General features: G+C 50.7%; 2 protein-coding genes across 9 annotated transcripts in view; both read left to right on the top strand.

The window, feature by feature from the left end:
* Positions 1 to 9,420, top strand: part of LOC130706585 (cyclin-Y-like protein 1) — an 86,572-nt gene extending 77,152 nt beyond the window's left edge. For 2 of the 4 annotated variants that reach the window (XM_057539204.1, XM_057539203.1), the window contains exons 2-5: positions 5,096 to 5,370; positions 6,605 to 6,634; positions 7,447 to 7,608; positions 8,159 to 9,420. In XM_057539204.1, the coding sequence (XP_057395187.1) occupies positions 5,310 to 5,370; positions 6,605 to 6,634; positions 7,447 to 7,608; positions 8,159 to 8,241 (336 nt within the window). In that variant the 5' untranslated portion in view covers positions 5,096 to 5,309 and the 3' untranslated portion in view covers positions 8,242 to 9,420. The remainder of the gene's footprint in view (positions 1 to 5,095; positions 5,371 to 6,604; positions 6,635 to 7,446; positions 7,609 to 8,158) is intronic. The other 2 variants (XM_057539201.1, XM_057539202.1) reach the window with 1 other exon arrangement.
* Positions 9,421 to 16,661: 7,241 nt separating this feature from the next.
* On the top strand, positions 16,662 to 22,374 carry LOC102997262 (interferon alpha-inducible protein 27-like protein 2). Of its 5 annotated transcripts, none has more exons than XM_057539206.1 (5): positions 16,662 to 16,794; positions 17,763 to 17,834; positions 20,640 to 20,669; positions 21,482 to 21,643; positions 22,163 to 22,374. In XM_057539206.1, the coding sequence occupies exons 1-5, from the start codon at positions 16,677 to 16,679 to the stop codon at positions 22,243 to 22,245; spliced, it is 465 nt and encodes a 154-aa protein (XP_057395189.1). In that variant the 5' UTR covers positions 16,662 to 16,676; the 3' UTR covers positions 22,246 to 22,374. The 5 variants fall into 5 exon arrangements, with proteins under 5 accessions (XP_057395189.1, XP_057395188.1, XP_057395192.1 ...); XM_057539205.1 differs by having other exon boundaries at positions 16,662 to 16,830; XM_057539209.1 differs by lacking the exon at positions 17,763 to 17,834.
* Positions 22,375 to 22,827: the final 453 nt, after the last annotated feature.

Genomic DNA, 22,827 nt, shown 5'->3' with positions numbered 1-22,827 from the left:
CTCTAATGACAACACAATTTTAAATGTTGTTTTCATTTACCAGTTTTTTTTTTTTTTGGTTTATTCCTAGGTATTTTATTCTTTTTGTTGCAATGGTAAATGGGAGTGTTTCCATAATTTCTCTTTCAGATTTTTCATCCTTAGTGTATAGGAATGCAAGAGATTTCTGTGCATTCATTTTGTATCCTGCAACGTTACCATATTCATTAATTAGCTCTAGCAGTTTTCTGGTGGCAGTTTTAGGATTCTCTATGTATAGCATCATGTCTTCCGCAAACAGTGACAGTTTTACTTCTTCTTTTCCAATTTGTATTCCTTTTATTTCTTTTTCTTCTCTGATTGCCGTGGCTAGGACTTCCAGAACTATGTTGAATAATAGTGGTGAGAGTGGACATCCTTGTCTCATTCCTGATCTTAGAGGAAATGCTTTCAGTTTTTCACCATTGAGAATGAGGTTTGCTGTGGGTTTGTCATATATGGCCTTTATTATGTTGAGGTAGGTTCCCTCTATGCCCACTTTCTGGAGAGTTTTTATCAGAAATGGGTGTTGAATTTTGTCAAAAGCTTTTTCTGCATCTATTGAGATGATCATATGGTTTTATTCTTCAATTTGTTAATATGGTGTATCACATTGATTGATTTGCGTATATTGAAGAATCCTTGCATCCCTGGGATAAATCCCACTTGATCGTGGTGTATGATCCTTTTAATGTGTTGTTGGATTCTGTTTGCTAGTATTTTGTTGAGGATTTTTGCATCTATATTCATCAGTGATATTGGTCTGTAATTTTCTTTTTTTGTAGTGTCTTTGTCTGGTTTTGGTATCAGGGTGATGGTGGCCTCATAGAACGAGTTTGGGAGTGTTCCTTCCTCTGCAATTTTTTGGAAGAGTTTGAGAAGGATAGGTGTTAGCTCTTCTCTAAATGTTTGATAGAATTCACCTGTGAAGCCATCTGGTCCTGGACTTTTGTTTGTTGGACGATTTGTAATCACAGTTTCAATTTCATTACTTGTGATTGGTCTGTTCATATTTTCTGTTTCTTCCTGGTTCAGTCTTGGAAGGTTATACCTTTCTAAAAATGTGTCCATTTCTTCCAAGTTGTCCATTTTATTGGCATAAAGTTGCTTGTAGTAGTCTCTTAGGATGCTTTGTATTTCTGCGGTGTCTGTTGTAACTTCTCCTTTTTCATTTCTGATTTTATTGATTTGAGTCCTCTCCCTCTTTTTGTTGATGAGTCTGGCTAATGGCTTATCAATTTTGTTTATCTTCTCAAAGAACCAGCTTTTAGTTTTATTGATCTTTGCTATTGTTTTCTTTGTTTCTATTTCATTTATTTCTGCTCTGATCTTCATGATTTCTTTCCTTCTGCTAACTTTGGGTTTTGTTTGTTCTTCTTTCTCTAGTTTCTTTAGGTGTAAGGTTAGATTGTTTACTTGAGATTTGTCTTGTTTCTTTAGGTAGGCTTGTATAGCTATAAACTTCCCTCTTAGAACTGCTTTCGCTGCATCCCATAGGCTTTGGGTCGTCATGTTTTGTTTTGTTTTGTTTTTTTTTAAATTAATTAATTAATTTATTTATTTATTTTTGGCTGTGTTGGGTCTTCGTTTCTGTGCGAGGGCTCTCTCTAGTTGCGGCAAGTGGGTACCACTCTTCATCGCGGTGCGCGGGCCTCTCACTATCGTGACCTTTTTCTTGTTGCGGAGCATAGGCTCCAGACGCGCAGGCTCAGTAGTTGTGGCTCACGGGCCTGGTTGCTCCGCGGCATGTGGGATCTTCCCAGACCAGGGCTCGAACCCGTGTCCCCTGCATTGGCAGGCAGATTCTCAACCACTGCGCCACCAGGGAAGCCCGGTCGTCATGTTTTTATTGTCATTTGTCTCTAGGTATTTTTTAATTTCCTCTTTGATGTCTTCAGTGATCTCTTGGTTATTTAGTAACGTATTGTTTAGCCTCCATGTGTTTGTCTTTTTTACGTTTTTTTCCCTGTAATTCATTTCTAATCTCATAGCGTTGTGGTCAGAAAAGATGCTTGATATGATTTCAACTTTTTAAAAATTACTGAGGCTTGATTTGTGACCCAAATTGTGATCTATCCTGGAGAATGTTCTGTGCGCACTTGAGAAGAACGTGTAATCTGCTGTTTTTGGATGGAATGTTCTATATATATCAATTAAATCTATCTGGTCTGTTGTGTCATTTAAAGCTTCTGTTTCCTTATTTATTTTCATTTTGGATGATTTGTCCATTGGTGTAAGTGAGGTGTTAAAGTCCCCCACTATGATTGTGTTACTGTCAATTTCCTCTTTTATAGCTGTTAGCAGTTGCCTTATGTATTGAGGTGCTCCTGTGTTGGGTGCATATATATTTATAATTGTTATATCTTCTTCTTGGATTGATCCCTTGATCATTATGTAGTGTCCTTCCTTGTCTCTTGTAACATTCTTTATTTTAAAGTCTATTTTATCTGATATGAGTATAGCTACTCCAGCTTTCTTTTGATTTCCATTCGCATGGAATATCTTTTTCCATCCCCTCACTTTCAGTCTGTATGTGTCCCTAGGTCTGAAGTGGGTCTCTTGTAGACAGCATATATGTGGGTCTTGTTTTTGTATCCATTCAGCGAGCTTGTGTCTTTTGGTTGGAGCATTTAATCCATTTACATTTAAGGTAATTATCGCTATGTATGTTCCTATTACCATTGTCTTACTTGTTTTGGGTTTGTTTTTGTAGGTCTTTTCCTTCTCTTGTGTTTCCCACTTAGAGAAGTTCCTTTAGCATTTGTTGTAGAGCTGGTTTGGTGGTGCTGATTTCTCTTAGCTTTTGCTTGTCTGTAAAGCTTTTGATTTCTCCCTCAAATCTGAATGAGATCTTTGCCAGGTAGAGTAATCTTGGTTGTAGGCTCTTCCCTTTCATCATTTTAAATATATCGTGCCACTCCCTTCTGGCTTGTAGACTTTCTGCCGAGAAATCAGCTGCTAACCTTATGGGAGTTCCCTTGTATGTTATTTGTTGTTTTTCCCTTGCTGCTTTCAATAATTTTTCTTTGTCTTTAATTTTTGCCAATTTGATTACTGTGTGTCTCGGCGTGTTTCTCCTTGGGTTTATCCTGTATGGGACTCTCTGTGCTTCCTGGACTTGGGTGGCTATTTCCTTTCCCATGTTAGGGAAGTTTTCAACTATAATCTCTTCGAATATTTTCTTGGGTCCTTTCTCTCTCTCTTCTCCTTCTGGGACCCCTGTAATGCGAATGTTGTTACATTTAATGTTGTCCCAGAGGTCTCTTAGGCTGTCGTCATTTCTTTTCATTCTTTTTTCTTTATTCTGTTCTGCGGCAGTGAATCCCACCATTCTGTCTTCCAGGTCACTTATCCGTTCTTCTGCCTCCGTTATTCTGCTATTGATTCCTTCTAGTGTAGTTTTCATTTCAGTTGCTGTATTGTTCATCTCTGTTTGTTCTTTAATTCTTCTAGGTCTTTGTTAAACATTTCTGGCATCTTCTTGATCTTTGCCTCCATTCTTTTTCCAAGGTCCTGGATCATCTTCACTGTCATTATTCTGAATTCTTTTTCTGGAAACCACTTCATTTAGTTGCTTTTCTGGGGTTTTATCTTGTTCCTTCATCTGGTACAGAGTCCTCTGCCTTTTCATTTTGTCTGTCTTCTGTGATTGTGGTTTTCATTCCTTAGGCTGCAGGATTGTAGTTCTTCTTCTTCCTGCTATCTGCCCTCTGGTGGATGAGGCTATCTAAGAGGCCTGTGCAAGTTTCCTTATGGGAGGGACTGGTGGTGGGTAGAGCTGGGTGTTGCTCTGGTGGGCAGAGCTCAGTCAAACTTTATTCCGCTTGTCTGCTGATGGGTGGGGCTGGGTTCCCTCCCTGTTGGTTGTTTGGCCTGAGGCGACCAACACTGGAGCCTACCCGGGCTCTTTGGTGGGGCTAATGGCGGACTCTGGGAGGGCTCTCGCCAAGGAGTACTTCCTAGAACTTCTGCTGCCAGTGTCCTTGTCCCTTGGTGAGCCAAAGCCACCGCCTGCCTCTGCAGTAGATCCTCCAACACTAGCAGGTAGGTCTGGTTCAGTCTCCCCTGGGGTCACTGCTCCTTCCCCTGGGTCCCGATACGCACACTACTTTGTGTGTGCCCTCCAAGAGTGAAGTCTCTGGGACTTCCCTGGTGGCGCAGCAGTTAAGAATCCGCCTGCCAATGCAGGGGACATGGGTTCCATCCCTGTTCCGCGAAGATCCCACATGCCGCAGAGCAACCAAGCCCATGTGCCACAACTACTGAGCCTGCGCTCTAGAGCCCGCGAGCCACAACTACTGAGCCCGCGTGCCACAACTACTGAAGCCCGCGCCTAGAGCCCACGCTCTACAACAAGAGAAGCCACCGCAATGAGAAGCCTGCGCACTGTATCGAAGAGTAGCACCCTCTCGCCACAACTAGAGAAAGCCTGCCTGCAGCAACGAAGACCCAACGCAGCCAAAAATAAATAACTAGATAAATTTATAAAGAAAGAAAAAACAGCGATGTCTCTGTTTCCCCCAGTCCTGTCAAAGTTCTGCAATCAAATCCCGCTAGCCTTCAGAGTAATTCTCTAGGAATTCCTCCTCCTGTTGCCGGACCCCCAGGTTGGGAAGCCTGAAGTGGGGTTCAAAACCTGCACTCCAGTGGGCGGACTTCTGTGGTATAATTGTTCTCCAGTTTGTGAGTCACCCCCCCATCAGTTATGTGATTCGATTTTATTGTGATTGCGCCTCTCCTACCATCTCATTGCAGCTCTCATTTGTCTTTGGATGTGGGGTATCTTTTTTGGTGATTTCCAGTGTCTTCCTGGCGATGACTGTCAGGAAGCAGGGTGACTTCTGATGGGGGAATTAGAGATGCTTCCTGCAGAAAGTGACAAGTAGGCTGAGCCCTGGAGGATGGGGGGCTTTCACCCCAGCTGTAGCCTGGGATGGGTATAGGGTGTCTGGAAGAGGAAAAGACCAGAAAAGTCAAATTTATTCCATCGCAAATGAAAATAGCATGCTTTTCTTGATTTTGTATTGTTTTTTTTTATTTTTTTGAGAAAATGATACCAAATGTATTGACTTCACAGAGCAGCATGACACCTTTTCAAGGCAGGTGCCCCTTGCCATCTGGAGCATAACAGAGCTCCAGACTCTCGTCCATCCACCTCTGCATTCTCAGAAAATCAGATTTCTCAGGAAAAGCAGGAAGAGGCCAGGCAGGGGCTGCTCTCTTCTCTGATCCAACTCCAGGGAACCCCTCCCACTGTGGCAGCAGCAGGGGTGCAGGGGGAGGCCAGTGCCATGCACCCATGGGGGTGCTTTGTGTCTCCAGGCATGGCCTCTGCAGCCGTGATTGGAGGAGGTGAGTCAGCCTGGCATCATCTCTCCTCCCAAACAATAATGCTGAGCTTCATATACCCTTTAACTGGGCTCTTGACTCCTGAGTCTCTGGTTCCATTCCCCAACCACGTGGCCCACTGGTCACTTCGGGTTTAGCTTTCATACCCCTTCAGCTCTTTACTTCCTTCGCCGCCACCCCAAAGCTCTCTTCTTGGGGAGCTGGCTGAGCTCACTCCTGCACACCTTGCTAGTGTTAGAACTCCTGGTCCCCACGGGCCCCAAAGATTGCAGCCCTGGCTGCTATGGCTGCTGCAGACCGAGAGCTCCGCCAGGGAGTTCCAGGGACTCTCAGTGTTGGGGGGCCAGGCAACTATGGTCCAGGGTTGTGAGGGGCTCCAGCCACAGGGGATCAAGGATGGTTCTGACTGGGAGGGTCAGGGTCCGCTTTCCAGAGGAAGGGGCAACAGGTGGGGCCTGGGAGAATCAGGAACATTCAATGTGTTCCAGCACTGTTTTCAAGCAGCCTTCAGGCCTTCAGCAGTGCTTGCCCTGATTTCAGCCGGGTCCTGCAAAATGAAACACACCTCTCCACAAGAACTTAGTGCTGTCGGAAGAGGTTTCTCTGGACGAAGGGAGAAGGTTATATAACGGCCCCCCAGACACACACTCGTAAATCACCAACCCTATTTCAGATGAACTAACATCCCGGCTCAGAGGGCGTGACACTCACTTCCTTCGCCTCTTCCTGCCCGAGTCAAACCACCATGCCCTAAATTACTTTGCCAAGAGTCCCGCATTCACTGTGAAGGGGGCTGCAGCTGCACGCCTTCCTTCCCAAATCTGTAAGGTTTTGTTTGTTTTTGTTTTGACCAAACCTGGCTTGGAAGGCAGAGAGAAAAAAGAACTTCTGTGCTTCCCACAAACAACCCCCAACCAATCAGTCCACAGACATTAAAAGACACGCAACAAAACCCCTATCTGATGGTTGGGTTTTTCTGGAACAAGGCCCACAAACCCCGTCTCCAGATTACTCTAGGCCCACGCATGCAGGTCCACTGAGGACAGGTCACCCGCCTCCCCAGCAGCCCTTGCCAAGCTCAGGGCTGTGGCTCACCTTCTCAGGAAGAAGCAGGCAGGGGTCCTTCCTCCCTGTGTCTCCCAGCCTGGGGCAGCCCCCCCGTAGGCGGGCTGTGGGCTCAGGGAGTGGAGGGGCAACCAGTGTGGATCCACTCACGGAATGTTCTTTCGGTTTCCAGCCAAGGCTGCTGCAGCTGTGGTGGGAGGAGGTAAGTCCCTGCCGCGAGAACCTGCTCCTGGCCCATCCCCAGGCCCTGGGACCTGGAGAGCCGCTGGCCTTGCACCTGCCCCAGGCTTCCTGTACGTTGTAGGGTGGGAGGCGCTGGAATGAGAAAACTGAGGAGCTTCCCTGCTCGCACAGAGGCAGCCCCAGCAGGGGCCCAACCTCCTTGCCCAGCCTCCACCCCGTGACTTTGGATGTGGCTTTGAACTCCTCTGGGTTCAGCTTTCCTCGTGAAAAACAGGCCAAGGCTGCCCGTTCAGGGTTATCGTGAGGGTTACGTAGGATGAGACATGCGCACAGTCTGGACCCAGGAGGTGTGTTAAGGAGAAGCCATTGGCTCAGCGACTCTGGCTTCCGAGTGCTTCGCGGTGACGCCGTGGAGACCCAGAGTTGGGACCCAAGCAGGGCTCAGACCGTGCTCCTTGCTTTATGCTGGGCCCTGGGTAAGATTTGCTTGTATTAAAGATTTCCTCAGCGAAGACAAGAAGCTTGCACACCTCCGCCCCGCCCCCAACTTAGTTCCAGGATTTTACTAAGGCAGAAACAGGCCTTTCCCCAGGAAGGTCCTGCTGCGGATCAGAGGCCTGACCCCGGTGACCCCGCGGCCCTCCCCTCCGCTTTCCCCACCAGCTGTGCCGCCCTCGACTCCTGACTGCGGGCCGTGCCTGGAATCTCTCCCAAGCTCAGGCTTTACCCCTTCTCCAGGCTCCCTGAAGTCCCCCAAGCTTTATGTGCTGTGCGTGTGTGATTTGGGGGCGTGTCCATCTCCCCCTCAACCCAGCTCCTCTCTCCCTACAGCCCTGTTCGTGGGGGCTGTGCCCGTGGCCCTGGGCGCCATGGGCTTCACCGGGGCAGGAATCGCCGCCTCCTCCTTAGCGGCTAAGATGATGTCATCGGCCGCCATCGCCAATGGGGGCGGAGTTGCCGCCGGCAGCCTCGTGGCCACTCTCCAGTCCGTGGGTAAGTGTCCGGGGCGGGAGGAGGGGGGGAGGGTGTGACACCCCAGCACAGGATTCAGGCCAGAGGCTAAGCCGGAGGGAGGGCCTGTCTCCTCCTCCAGCTTCGTGGGCATCAGTGTCCCTGGTCCTTTGTGTCTCCCTCACTGTCCCCTCTTCTGGTTGGGGGTGGGTTTGGGGGCACTGGGGGCGTGCAGCGCAGCAGGTGCGCGTTCCCCATCAGCCCTACAAAACCTGCATCGGGCCCTCCCCTCGCTGGGCCCAGCCTCGTGCTGGGGAGGGAGAGACAGAGCCCCTCTGCCACTTCTCAGAGGGTCTGTCCTGTCGCTGGTGGAGTCACCACCAGAGTGCGGGTCTGCTCTTCGGGCAGCCATGGGCAGCAGCCCCTCCCCAAAGCAGACCTCCTGGGGTTTCAGGAAGTAGAGGAGGAACAGGACTGGGACGTCTGGGTCTTGGGCCTCCTGAGGGTCCTGGGTTCTCTGACCTCCACTGTCCTGCTGGGAGCTGCCGGGGCTGCCTGTCCCCTTGTGCTCTAACCCCTTCCTCTCTCCCAGGGGCAACTGAACTTTCCACGTCATCCAACATCATCCTGGGCTCGGCTGGGTCAGCTTTGGGGGCCTGGTTGTGGGATAGATAAAAGAAACCCCCTTCGTCTCCTCCACCGGAATCCAGTACTGAAGCAGAGAGGGGTCCCCGTGCTGGAGATGACCCTCCAGGGCCTCAGGATGTCAGTCCCCCCAGTGACAAGTCCTCTGCCTCCTAAAATTCTTCAAAGAAGCATAGGAAATAAAGACGAGACGCTGAGACCTTCACAAGTGTCCGCACTGCCTTCTTGTTTACCAGGCAGGGCGCAGCGCATCTGCAGAGCCGTGGCTTCGGGTTGGGGGGCAGCAGGAACTCTGTAAGAATGGGCACTGATATCTGCAACAGGAAGCCAGGTCTGTTGCAGTCCTGCCACCCAGCTGTGACCCTGGGAAGGTCATGTCTCCCCTTTGAGCCTCAGTTTGCTGCTCTTTGGATGGGATCGTGGATCACATGTCTTCTAAGATGTCAGCCAGAGGCAGCATTATAGGATGGCTTGGCCCTGGGGTCAGTTTGAGCCATTGACCCTCAGTTATGAAACACTTTACCCTCAGGGATTATTGACCCCTCCCCTCTCCACCCAAGACTCTGGGTCTGACTGTACCATGAGTCTAGGAACTCAGCAACACTGTCTGCCTGGCCTGGTGGCCTTTGGAGCTCTTCAGGTAGGTAGAGAATTTGCATTTCTCCAGAGAGCTCTGTCCCCGTTGGTGTAGAGCTCAGGGTCTTTAGGCTCCAAGGGAGACTGGCCGGAACCTGCAAGGACAGACAGGCCTCCCACCCCTGGTGGGGCTCCCAAGAGGCTTGTCAATGCAGAACACTCATCTATCTCCTAAGGCCCACTGGCTGCCTGGCCCTGGATCAGGTGGCAGGCATTCTATGTGTGTTGACCTGGCCTCTGCCACCTGCCTGCCTGCCCATGCAGATAACCCACACCCAGCTTCTGGCAGCCCTGCTTCCACTTTAGACTTGACTCTCAGATCTCATCCTATTGGCTCCAGGACCCCGGCCCAGGTCCCCACTCTGGCCTTCACCCCTGTCTTCCTTTACTGCCCCTCCTCCACCAGGCTCTCTCCCTCGGATGCTGCCTCAGCTCACTCATACAGCTCCCAGCTAGCCTCAAGGGCTCCATCCCAGGCTCTGTGGCTTCAGTGGATCCAAGGGGTCCCTATCTGCTTAGGGTGTGTAACAGAGAAGAACAAACCTGACTCCACAATGGATCTATTCCTTGAGCTCTAACCTTTGCGCTCTGTTGCCTATGCTTAGTCATGCTGGTTCTGCACCTTTTGTAACAGAATATTCCTGTTGCCTGAAATCTACAGGACAGCCCATTCTCAAGGCTCTGACCCTTAAAGGTATAATACTTCTCCATTACAGCTGGAGAACAGAGAATAACATTTGTCTTGTTGGAGGTTTATAGGAACATTGTGACCAGACCTATGGGGGACAGCTGCAAGAACAAAGGCACCAAGAAGATTGCAACAACCTGCCACACCCCCTCCCCTTTTAGCATAAAAGAAACCTGAATTCTAACTCAGGGAAGATGGTTCTCTGGGACAGGTGTCCCCCATCGTCTCGGTCTGCTGGCTTTCCGAATAAAGTCTCCATTCATCGCCCCAACAACTTGTCTCTCAATTTATTGGCCTGTCGTGTGGCAAGCCATAGGAGCTTAGACTTGGTAACAGGTGCAGTGTTGATAGGGGTGGGGGGAGGCAAGCACACAGTTAATGGCGTTAAGGGACCTGTGGTCAATTACAGTAATGACCACATTTTCCAAGCCCTTTCGATGTATCTGTACAGCTCCTCTCACCAAGGGCTGGTATTTATTGTCCCTCCCTGAATCTGGGCTGGCCTGCTGGGACAACAAACACACGGACAGAACGGAATGCAGGAGTCAACCCATTTCTTCCAGACGAGGTCCAGACACACGACTGAGCCCAGCTACGATCCACAAAGCCAGCCCACAGCTATCTGCTGATGTATGAGGGAGCCCAGCTGAGACCAGAGGAATCACCTGTCTAAACGGCTGACCCACTGAAACCTGAGCTCTCTCTATATCTTTATTCATTAAATTTGGTGGGCATTTGTTACATACCAATAGCTAACTGATAACCTGACACAATGTGTGCAAGCCATTGAGAGATTCAAGCTATATTGCTTGGAGGAGAGAGAAGACAGACATTAATTGTAGCTATCTGGGAAGACTGCTTGGAGGAGGTGCTGCTTATTTAAGGATTATGTAGCTATAAATAATAGAATTTTGATTAAAACTGTCTCAGCGTTCAAGGGACTTTTTTGGCTTGCTAACTGAACAATAGAAAAGTCATTTGGCTTCAGGCAAAGTTTGATTCAGCAGCTCAACACTGATGCCAAGGACCTGTTTTTTTCTATCCCTCCTCGCTTTGTTACCCAACACAAGTTTGTGTGCCTGAGGCACAGTGAGGCCAGACAAACCGAAATTTTGGAGTTTGGGGTTTATTGCAGGGCCATGAAAGAACGGGGTGGCTCATGCCCCAAAAAACTGCAAGTCCCCAGAGGGTTTCAGCAAAACATTTTTAAAGGCCAGGTGAGGGACGGGCATCCCAGGGCCTGTGATCGGCTCGCACGCAATTCTCTGATTGGTTGATGTGGAGGTAACAGGGCAGTTAACATTATCAGTCCTTACGTGCCAGTAGGTCTGGGGGCTACCTGCTCATGGTCATCAATCTCTTCCATTTGGTGGTGGTTTTTAGCATCTGAAAACCTCAGGAAATATGCACGAGATACTGTTATCTGGGCATTTTAGAGAGGAGCTACAGCAGAGGATACTCGGGAGGTGTCTGTCCCTCCCGGGAAGTCCCTATAGGGTCCTGCTCAGTTACATCTGCTTTCTGAAGCACCAGCTTCACGCTATGGCTGCCGACTCTCATGGTTAACAAGAGGGCTGTTAGCACACGCTGAAGGCTACCTCCTTCTATTTCACGTCTCCCCCCAAAAGAGTATATTTTCAGGAACCTTCTACTGAAAAGCAAGGAAACTTCCTTCCCAAATATCTCTGGTAAATGTTTCTGTAAGTATCTTATGGACGTCCCTGGTGGCGCAGTGGTTAGAAATCCGCCTGCCAATGCAGGGGACAAGGGTTCGAGCCCTGGTCCGCGAAGATCCCACATGCCGCGGAGCAACTAAGCCCGTGCGCCACAACTACTGAGCCTGCGCCCTCGAGCCCACGAGCCACAACTACTAAGCCCGCGCGCCTAGAGCCCGTGCTCTGCAACAAGAGAAGCCACCGCAATGAGAAGCCCGCGCAGCACAACGAAGAGCAGCCCCCGCTCGCTGCAACTAGAGAAAAGCCCACGCGCCGCAATGAAGGCCCAACACAGCCAAAACTAAATAAATCAATATATTAAAAAAAATAAGCTAAATATGAGTCTTTATTTTTAAAAAACAGATGTTCCTGTAAGTATCTTAAACGGAGTCATCTATTTATTCCTAAACTGGTTACTTTGGCCCAAGGGATGGATGTGATGATTGATTTCACTCAGTCTGGGATCGCGTTTGGAGGCTGGGAGGAGAGCCCAGGCCTCTGATAAACCCAGACTCAGGGCAGGGGCTCCAGTACCCGAAAGAGAAGTAAGTTCCTGTTTCTAAGAGGACAGGAACTTGGGAAGCTACGTGGCCGAAGACAGTGACTGTCCCCTACAGACAGCACAAGGCTTGTCCTCTGACGGAAGACTGGCCCTTGTAGGGGAAACCGGAGCAGTCTCCCCGCCAGGCTTGCTGTGCCTTTCTCTGTCTTTTAAAAATCTTCCTACTGCTCCAGCAATTAGGGAAGAGCATGATGGACCTGAAGCCAGGCCATCGGTAGGTTTTTGTCTTTTTATTTTTTAATGTTACAAAACGGGGTTTTTATGACTTGCTAATGAAAACTAACATTTTACTGCACTTAAATTACCTAAGGTGGGGCATGTTGATAACAGGGGAGGCCGTGCATGTTGGGGAGCAGGGAGTATAGGGGAAATCTCTGCCATGAACCTCAGTTTTGTTCGGAACCTGAAACTGCTCTGAAAAATAAAGTCTATTAAAACAATTACCTAGTAAAGATTTACCTAATATATATTCATTCTAATAATACATTCACACCTGAGAAATATTATTCATTAATAAACGCATTCTGCTCTTAACCATCTGAATGACTACAGATTAGGCTAAAGCTGATTTGGGTCTGACAACCATCCTCTCCTATCATCACAGTCCCTCACTCCCACTCCCAGAAGTAAGTGCTGCTACAATTTGATAAGTATTCGGTTGGCCAAAAATTTCGTTAGGTTTTTCCCACAAGATGTTATGGAAAAACCCAAACGAGCTTTTTGGCCAACCCAATACTTTCCATTCTCTTTTTTATTTACTTACTTACTTACTTACTTATTTATTTATTTATTTATTTATTTATTTATGGCTGTGTTGGGTCTTCGTTTCTGCACGAGGGCTTTCTCTAGTTGTGGCAAGTGGGGGCCACTCTTCATCGCGGTGCACGGGCCTCTCACTATCGCGGCCTCTCTTATTGTGGAGCACAGGCTCCAGACTCGCAGGCTCAGCAATTGTGGCTCAGGGGCCTAGTCGCTCCGCGGCACGTGGGATCTTCCCAGACCAGGGCTCGAACCCGTGTCCCCTGCATTGGCAGGCAGATTCTCAAGCACTGCGCTACCAGGGAAGCCCTCTATTCTCTTTTATAGTGACTTCCTGTGATAGATGATAGATAGATAGGTAGATAGACGTGAGAGATAGACAACTTCAGAGAATATATTTATTTATTTAAATTCTTAATTAATTAATTAATTTTTGGCTGCGTTGGGTCTTTGTTGCTGCACGCGGGCTTTCTTTTTTTTAGTTGCAGCGAGCTGGGGGCTACTCTTCGTTGCAGTGTGCAGGCCTCTCATTAAGGTGGCTTCCCTTGTTGCGGAGCACGGGCTTCATTCGTTGTGGCACGTGGGTTCAGTAGTTGTGGAGCACGGGCTCTAGAGTGCAGGCTCAGTAGTTGTGGCGCACGGGCTTAGTTGCTCCGCGGCATGCGGGATCTTCCCGGACCTGGGCTCGAAGGATTCTTAACCACTGTATCACCAGGGAAGCCCCAGAGAATACACTTAATGTAGTGCTGTTATATGCATTTTTTATTGATATAGTTTTGTTTTAACTCATACATATTGTTGTGCAGCTGGCCTTTTTCTATTCTATAGGTCTTTCTCATTATTTTTAACTACTGCTTGGCATTCCATGGTAATCATACACCATATTTTATTTAGCCTTTTCTCATTTTACTAATATTCGTGTAGCTTAATGTTAAAAAAAACGAAGTTTCCTGTTTTGGAGACATCTCAACTGAAACTTCAGAGCTGAGAACAGTGGGGCACAAGGACCTTTACTTCCAAAGAGCGCTGCTGACCATGCCCCTTGGGGCTAACAGTTCTGTGACTATCAGCCCCTGGCACCTATATCCAGTCTATATGTGGGAGGGCTTGGGATTCATTGAAAAAGATGCTTTAAAAGCAATTCGTTCAACCAATATTTGCTGAATGCCCACTTGTGCTCTGAGTGCTGTGACACAGGGTTTAATGGGACAGAGACCTCTGTCCTCATGGAGCTTTGATGGGGGCCTGGAGGATGCTTTAGCTTTTCTTGGTCCGGATCTCAGAGCCCCGGCGGTATGCAGTATGAGATCTCTCACACATGCGACAGTTGGGTGCATCCAGGGCTGTCTACCCACAGAGAGTGGGCAGTGGAGGAGAGGTTGGACCACTGGAGCTTGGCAGTGTGAGGAAGCTGCGTTCCTGAGGGTCACATGGAGGCTTGGAGAGGCGATGGGGTTCGAGCCATCTTCAAAAGACTCAGCCAAGAGGGTGCCTGCCTAGGTGTGGAGACCCGGGAAGAAATGGATGCAGCAGCGGCAGGGGGCAGTGGGCAGGGGGACGGGGAAAGAAAGAGAAAGGGTCCAGAGAACTCAGGTAAAGAGCACAATGGGAGGGCCCCACGGGGAGTCGGCAAAGAACTCCCTGCATGACTCTTCAGCTCATCTGTAAAATGGGGATAATAGGACCTCTTCAGGGGGTTGTTGTGAGGATTAAAATACTTAATACCCGCAAGCACAGTGCTTGGCCCAGAGCAAGAGTCCGGCCCAAAAGTGTCCCCTTGTAGGAGAGCTGTGCGGATGCTGTGGCAATCTGTCTTTGGCGCCCTCTGGTGGGGAAGATTCAAAGTGCCAGCTCTCTGTAGGCTCTTGGACCCTCCGGTCAGCAGGGTTCACTCACCCACAGGGTCCTTGCCAAGGGGAAGCTTCCCCTGGCTGGACACCTCCAATTCTGTCTCTGGCCACCGCTCTCCAGCAATCCACCCATCCTGGGTTCCCCTCGACCTTCTGGGCTGTGTTTATGTCCGAGTTCTCAGCTCTTCCAGCTCTGCCTGCCTGATTCCACATTTGGGCCACGGGAAACAGTCAGGAGCTCTAAAGGAGCAGCTCCCCGCCCAGAGTGGTCCCCTTGCCCTCCGTTTGTTGCAGCAAAACTAGAAATAAAGTCTCCCCTCTCCTGAGAACAAGGAAAATAAAGGCAACAGTGAACAGGCTAGAGAAGAAACACAACCTGGCCTGAAAGAGTTAATCATGCCTCGTTTTATTTTAACTGTTACTAAAACTAGATTTGTAATTCACAAAGCTAATCTATCACTCTTTAACACTCTGTGAATTACATCCTGGCCTGCCTTGTAGCAAATCACCCCTTGTAGCATTTGCATTTCAAAAAGTTCACCTGCCAATAACCCTGAGACAAAGGGACCCAATTACAGGGCTGTCTGATGCCAGCTGTGACTGTTTTGAAATAATGCAGGAAGAAGAAGAATGCAAGACCTTCACTGTTTGGATCCTTATCATATACCCTGGACTGCAAGCCCCACAGATAAAATCTTCTCCGAGTCCCTGAGGCGGGGGTGGGGGAGGTGTGGGGAGAGGTGGGGGAGGGGACGGGAGGGGTGGGGAGGGGAGGGGGTGGCACAGTTCTTGAGGCACTAGCCTGCTGTGTCTTCCCTTCTGCCTGGCAGAGGAAGAAAGCTATCTCTCTTATCCTCCAAGATCTCTGTCTCTGTATTTCTGTAAGGCATCGGTGCACAGAGACGCTGAGATTTCGGCAACACTTTCTCAGGAAGGCCTGTCAGCTACTGTCTTCTGCCTTTAGCCCTTATAGGCCCAACTCTGACACCTGTCCTTGTTTCCCTCAAATTCCAAGAGATTCACGTCCAGCTTTCCAAAAGGGGTCCCACTGAGGTGCAGCTGGCCAAAGCACTTTCCCTCTTGTCACCCATGGCACTTGAAGGAAAGCAACGGCCACCAGTGTTCTCTTGTTCTTTCCCCTTCTCCCTTTCCTTTCCTCTCCAATCTCAACTCCCTAATTCATCCTCTACTTTTAAAACTGGTTTTCCAGTTTCTTAGCATAGCTTTACAGCAGAGCTTAGAAGGTCGAGGTTCTTGGCCCATGATTGACCCGTTCCCTGTCTTTGAACCTCAGTTGAAGATAGCAATGAACAGTCAACCAGTTCCAAGAAAGTTCTGCATTTAACATTCGTATGTGGTAAAAGTATAAAACCATGCCTGGGAATAATCAACTCTAAATTCTGGAGGGTGACTCCCTGTGGGGAAGGGGGCAGAGAAAGGAGGGAGATTAGAAGGGATTCTTGAGTCATGTAAATTGTATCTGTAACGCTTGAAGTCCTGAGCTGAGGGGTGGGCAAAGAAGTGTTTGTTTTATTATTATCTATAGCTTTTTGGATACCTGAAAATATTTCATGTTCTAGACAGATTAGATAATAATATGTCATAGTATATACTCATATTTTAAGAGTAAGGTGAAAAAGAGAAGAGCAGCTGTCTATGGCTCTTTCAACAATTTGTAGTAAAGGCAGCAGAGAAATGAAACGGCACTCGGCAAGATCTTGGGGTCAGGAAGTGATTAGAAAATTGATCTGTGTAATAAATAAGTTTGTCCTTTGGGGAAGATGTTACCAAACGCAAGCTCGTGTGCCCCAGGCAGAGGGAGGCCAAACAAACCCAAACGTTGCAGTTTGGAGTAGAGCGATGTTTATTGCTGGGCTGAGCCCCCTCAAAACCGCAAACTCCCTGAAGGGTTTCAGCAAAGTATTTTTAAAGGCCAGGTAAGGGAGGGGCGTCCCAGGGTATGTAATCAGCTCCTGCACAATTCTCTGATTGGTTGATGGTGATCAATCCTTAAGCACCAGAAGCTCTGGGGGCTATGTGCTCAGAATCATCCAGCAGTTAACGTCTTCCATTTGGTGGTGGTTTTAGCATCTGAAAAACTCAGGAAATATGCATCAGCTACTGTTATCTAGGTACTTCTCAGAGGAGCTAAAGCAGAGGACATGGGGGAAGGGTGTCCCGGGAAGGCCCCCTAGGGCCCTGCAAGGTTACCAAGACAGGAGAAAAATGGGTTTGGCTTTCGTTTTCCTGGGAAAATGAAAGCTATCTCTCTGGCTGCCTGCATTCCTTTGGGCTGTACTTCAGGTGGGTGGAACTGCTATAAACATCCTGCCTCAGGCCTTCCCAGAACACAGACAAGCTCAAGACCCACAGGTCAGTTCCACATCTTCAGAAAGTCTGCTCGTTTGGGTGAGACAGGCAGGGGTGGGCAGGGGCTGCTCCTTCCTGACGCCCCTACCTTCGGGGGGCGGGTGGGCTCATCGGGTAGAGGGGAGACCCGTGTGGATCCACTGGAAGAACTGTCTCATGTTTCTCATCTGGGTGGCTGCAGTCAGAGAAGCTGGGTCTTGGGAGGGAAGTGACTTAAGCCCCCAGCTGGGCTCTGGGACTCTGGAAGCCATAAGCCTAGTCCGTGCCCCGGGTGACCCTCCAGCCGTGAGCCTGGGTAGGGGTGAGGTGGGCAGGGGGAAGAGACAAGCATTAGGAGGAACCAAATCAGAGCCATTCCAAGCCCCCGCTTTGGAAGCAGCTGGACCTGGGTCGAGTCCCGCGTTGCCAAGCCAAGCTTTGTGATCTTGGATGAATCTCTTACCCTCTCTGTGCCAGTATTTCTTCATCGTAAAATGGGGATAGTAATCTCATCCTTCCCGTTGAGTTAGTGAGGAGAGTGCATGAGAACAGGAACCCAGAACAACCTGACCGTGGTATAGGCCTTAAAAACGTAATTCGTCCTGATTTCCTAATTCTGGCACATTTTAAATTACTCCAGGGAGATTTAAGGGAGTTCTAGAAATCTGTGTTTCAGGAGGAGGGAAGCAGCCCACCTCGGGAAGTAAGATCTCCCTCCAGCCCCCTCCCCACCTTCCCCTCACACAGGTCCTTCTGTAACCCCGGTACCATTTCTTGGACCCTTCCCAGGCCTGCATCTTCCACAAGCTCAGAGCAGCCTCTCTACCCCTTGGAGCCCCTTGAGATTTTTAAGGGCAGTGGGTGTGACCCCAGTTCTGGTGTCCTCATCTCCCCATCAAAGCTCCACTGTTGCAGCAGTTTTGGTGCCGGTCATTTTCTGTGCCATAGACTTTACCAGCACTGTCCTCTTAGCATCTAACCTGGCTTCCCAGATACTGTCTGCAGGGAGCCTGGTCAAAGTGGGCGGGGCAGCCTCTGGAGGTATCTTGGCAGGACTTCCTTGGGTGAGTGTTCCTGGCAGGGACTGGTGGGAGGTGGCATGGGGGCTAGGGAGGGCACAGGGTCCTGCCCAAAGACCCATGGGAGGGGACAACAGCATCACCTTCAGTCTCTCTCCCTCCCCTGTCCTTCCCCTTGGGCGTCTGCCCTGGCTTTCTCTCTGAGAGGGGTCAGAGGGAGGCAGGTCCCTGGGCACAGGGGATCTGGGCCCCCTGCCCTCTCCCGCCTAGAGAGGGGGGACCCTAAGGGACCCTGCGGCTGAGGCCCGCTCTCTGGCTCTCACTTCCCCGGGATTCACCACCAGAATTCTCCTCCTTTAGTTTTTTACCTAAGCGTCCAACCAGCCTTTCGTAAGTTTGTCCTGATGGATCTCAGATCCAGAGCATTGATTTGAACAAAATTCTTCAATTCAGGCCCGTTTTCTTCAGTTAGTTCTTGCAAGCCCCCTTTCTGGTTTTATTTATTTATTCTCGCTGTTTATCTTCCCTTTTGCCTGCAATTCCCCCCTCTCATATTGGAAAGTCAGCCTTTCTAACATGTTGAACGTGTATCTGTTTTTCGTATTTTTTTTGTAAAATGGGTGTTGCTTTTTGTTTGGATGTGGTTTAATTTACATACAGAAAAGTGTATTGTATATCTCATTTTATTTCTTTTATTCGACACTGAGAACTATGTTTCTGAGATCCCTCAGGGTCGATAGGTGAGCTTCTAATCCTTGCTTTCAATCGCTGCAAAGTGCTCCAATGTGCATCCGCCACCATTCAACTTTCTGCCCCTAGGGTGGACCCCCGGGGTCCTCCCACTTCTGCCAACAGAAACTGTACAGCATGGAATTGGCTGGGGGTGGGGGGTGGGCGGTGACACAGCCTCCAACCACCGCCCAACCTCTGACCTCTGACCCCTGTGCATCACCCCCTGTTCTTAGGGCCACATCTACCCTGGGATCCTTGCTGGGGACACTGGACGGCTCCTACCTGCTAGGATGCCCTGCTGCGGCCCTGACCGCTTTCCCACTAGGAGGTAACTGGCCCTGGGTGATAGACACCCCTCCATGGACCCCTACCCAGCACATGGGAGTATGACAAGGAAGTTAAGACCTGGGCCACAACTGGCAGTCTTCCTCATGGTCAGAAATATGAGGACTCCTCAGCTTATGAGAAACAATTCATAAGATGAAAAGAATCAGAACAGCTGAATTTGATCAAACGCTGTGACATCCGAGTCACTGAGCTTAGCGCTTGCCATTTATCAATTCATTTAATTCTCATAACAACCCCAGAGAAAGATGATATTGCCCCTTCTTTACAAATGAAGGAAGCGTTGTCCAAGGGCCCTGGGCTGGGAGGTGAGGTGGGGTGGGTAGCTGCTCCGGAGCCTGCGACAGGAAGTAGAACAGAAATGCAGGCGCCGGGGCCTGGGAGGAAGGCTCAGGGCAGGGCAGGTTCTGAACAGCCCAGAAGGGCCATGCTCCTCCACCCGGAGATGCCCACTGGGGGAGCCCTGCAGGCAGGCCATCAGACAGACAGCACCCTTTCCCCTGGGCCGTCTGTGTGTTGGGGCCCAGGTACGCCAAGCTGCTGGCCAGCCTGGCATCATCTCTCCTCCCAAACAATAATGCTGAGCCTCAGATACCCTTTAACTGGGCTCTTGACTCCTGAGTCTCTGGTTCCATACCCCAACCACGTGGCCCACTGGTCACTTCGGGTTTAGCTTTCATACCCCTTCAGCTCTTTACTTCCTTCGCCGCCACCCCAAAGCTCTCTTCTTGGGGAGCTGGCTGAGCTCACTCCTGCACACCTTGCTAGTGTTAGAACTCCTGGTCCCCACGGGCCCCAAAGATTGCAGCCCTGGCTGCTATGGCTGCTGCAGACCGAGAGCTCCGCCAGGGAGTTCCAGGGACTCTCAGTGTTGGGGAGCCAGGCAACTATGGTCCAGGGTTGTGAGGGGCTCCAGCCACAGGGGATCAAGGATGGTTCTGATTGGGAGGGTCATGGTCCGCTTTCCAGAGGAAGGGGCAACAGGTGGGGCCTGGGAGAATCAGGAACATTCAATGCGTTCCAGCACTGTTCTCAAGCAGCCTTCAGGCCTTCAGCAGTGCTTGCCCTGATTTCAGCCGGGTCCTGCAAAATGAAACACACCTCTCCACAAGGACTTACTGCTGTCGGAAGAGGTTTCTCTGGACGAAGGGAGAAGGTTATATAACGGCCCCCCAGACACACACTCGTAAATCACCAACCCTATTTCAGATGAACTAACATCCCGGCTCAGAGGGCGTGACACTCACTTCCTTCGCCTCTTCCTGCCCGAGTCAAACCACCATGCCCTAAATTACTTTGCCAAGAGTCCCGCATTCACTGTGAAGGGGGCTGCAGCTGCACGCCTTCCTTCCCAAATCTGTAAGGTTTTGTTTGTTTTTGTTTTGACCAAACCTGGCTTGGAAGGCAGAGAGAAAAAAGAACTTCTGTGCTTCCCACAAACAACCCCCAACCAATCAGTCCACAGACATTAAAAGACACGCAACAAAACCCCTATCTGATGGTTGGGTTTTTCTGGAACAAGGCCCACAAACCCCGTCTCCAGATTACTCTAGGCCCACGCATGCAGGTCCACTGAGGACAGGTCACCCGCCTCCCCAGCAGCCCTTGCCAAGCTCAGGGCTGTGGCTCACCTTCTCAGGAAGAAGCAGGCAGGGGTCCTTCCTCCCTGTGTCTCCCAGCCTGGGGCAGCCCCCCCGTAGGCGGGCTGTGGGCTCAGGGAGTGGAGGGGCAACCAGTGTGGATCCACTCACGGAATGTTCTTTCGGTTTCCAGCCAAGGCTGCTGCAGCTGTGGTGGGAGGAGGTAAGTCCCTGCCGCGAGAACCTGCTCCTGGCCCATCCCCAGGCCCTGGGACCTGGAGAGCCGCTGGCCTTGCACCTGCCCCAGGCTTCCTGTACGTTGTAGGGTGGGAGGCGCTGGAATGAGAAAACTGAGGAGCTTCCCTGCTCGCACAGAGGCAGCCCCAGCAGGGGCCCAACCTCCTTGCCCAGCCTCCACCCCGTGACTTTGGATGTGGCTTTGAACTCCTCTGGGTTCAGCTTTCCTCGTGAAAAACAGGCCAAGGCTGCCCGTTCAGGGTTATCGTGAGGGTTACGTAGGATGAGACATGCGCACAGTCTGGACCCAGGAGGTGTGTTAAGGAGAAGCCATTGGCTCAGCGACTCTGGCTTCCGAGTGCTTCGCGGTGACGCCGTGGAGACCCAGAGTTGGGACCCAAGCAGGGCTCAGACCGTGCTCCTTGCTTTATGCTGGGCCCTGGGTAAGATTTGCTTGTATTAAAGATTTCCTCAGCGAAGACAAGAAGCTTGCACACCTCCGCCCCGCCCCCAACTTAGTTCCAGGATTTTACTAAGGCAGAAACAGGCCTTTCCCCAGGAAGGTCCTGCTGCGGATCAGAGGCCTGACCCCGGTGACCCCGCGGCCCTCCCCTCCGCTTTCCCCACCAGCTGTGCCGCCCTCGACTCCTGACTGCGGGCCGTGCCTGGAATCTCTCCCAAGCTCAGGCTTTACCCCTTCTCCAGGCTCCCTGAAGTCCCCCAAGCTTGATGTGCTGTGCGTGTGTGATTTGGGGGCGTGTCCATCTCCCCCTCAACCCAGCTCCTCTCTCCCTACAGCCCTGGCCGTGGTGGCTGTGCCCACGGTGCTGGGCGCCATGGGCTTCACCGGGGCAGGAATCGCCGCCTCCTCCTTAGCGGCTAAGATGATGTCATCGGCCGCCATCGCCAATGGGGGCGGAGTTGCCGCCGGCAGCCTCGTGGCCACTCTCCAGTCCGTGGGTAAGTGTCCCCGATGGGCTTGCTGTGGAGGGTGAGGGAGGACAAGAGCCTCAGAGCATCCAGCCCTGACCTTAGCCCTGGTGAGCCCCAGTCTGCCTGTGCCTTTGTCTCACCCTCCGTGGTCACTCTCTCTCTGGGTCTCTGAAGCAGGCATGTTGCCGGGGGCAGGTGCTCTGGCCTAGGGTGTGCTCGGCTCAGGCTGACTCTGCCCAAAGCAGACTTTCTGAGTTAGCTGGGGCATCTCTGTCCCACCTGGGGTTCAGCCTTCTTTCCCAGAGAGTGAGGCAGCTCCCAGCCATCGGTTTCACCACTGGAGTTCATGCCTTTGGGTACCTGCTTGCAGCAGCCTTTCCCAAACAGAGATCCTCAGGGGTTGGGGAAACAGAGAAGGGTTCTGGGTGGGATCTCTGGGCCTGAGGCCCTCCTGACAGGCCCTGGAGTCTCGGACCCCATGGTTCTGCCCCACAAGCTGCCCCAGGCTGCCTGTCCCATTCTACTCACCCTCTGCTTCTCCCCCAGGATCAGCTGGACTCTCCCTGTCATCCAGAGTCCTCCTGGGATCTGCTGGGTTTGACCTTGTGTCCCCCGTGGTGGGCTTGTGACAGCTCCCTGTCACTCCCTTTGCAGAGAAGAGGACCAGGTAGTGCCCTGCTCGCCAGCCTGATGCAGTAAGGGCCCAAACGCTGCACCCCCAGAGGAAAATAAGAAATAAAAATGAGTTGTTGCAGCCCCTCCGGATCCCTTCCTTCTTGTTTGCCTGAAGTCGGGGTGGGGGAAGGCTCACTTCTCTTAGAGCGACATGGTGTCGGGGTGCCCAGAGATGGACTGAGTCAAACTGTGAAGCCTGGAACCTGTCCTTGCCCAGCTTCTGACTCTGTGTGTGACCCCGGGTGGGTCACCTCCGCTCTGGGCCTGCATTCGGCCCTCTCTATATGGGGAGTTGGTCTGAAAGACCTCAAAGGTCCCAGCCAGGGTGGGTGTTTTGGCTCAGTTCCTGTGCAGAGTCAGGAATGGAAGGGGAGGTAGCATCCTGTTTGGAGCCTCATTTGCACGCACCCCACTCCCACCCTCTGCATTGCAATGGCTATTTCCTAAGTGGCCTGGCTGAGGCTCAGAAAGCAACAGCCCCAGGATGTCACTGCTTCCTCCCAAAGTCAAAGTCCAGTGCCCTGGCCTTTTCCCCC

Source organism: Balaenoptera acutorostrata, assembly GCF_949987535.1.
Source record: "Balaenoptera acutorostrata chromosome 3 unlocalized genomic scaffold, mBalAcu1.1 SUPER_3_unloc_1, whole genome shotgun sequence".
NCBI classification, from domain to species: domain Eukaryota; kingdom Metazoa; phylum Chordata; class Mammalia; order Artiodactyla; family Balaenopteridae; genus Balaenoptera; species Balaenoptera acutorostrata.
Note: the sequence above shows the minus strand (reverse complement) of the source record. Positions and strands in the feature narration are given on the sequence as shown.

Excerpts from the sequence above, each read along its gene's own strand:
- LOC102997262 (XM_057539205.1), top strand. The coding sequence starts at position 16,677 with ATGAAAGCTATCTCTCTGGCTGCCTGCATTCCTTTGGGCTGTACTTCA. Across the intron at positions 16,831-17,762 it reads CAGAAAGTCTGCTCGTTTGG|ATACTGTCTGCAGGGAGCCT; the intron begins GTGAGACAGGCA and ends CTGGCTTCCCAG. Across the intron at positions 20,670-21,481 it reads TGCAGCTGTGGTGGGAGGAG|CCCTGGCCGTGGTGGCTGTG; the intron begins GTAAGTCCCTGC and ends CTCTCCCTACAG.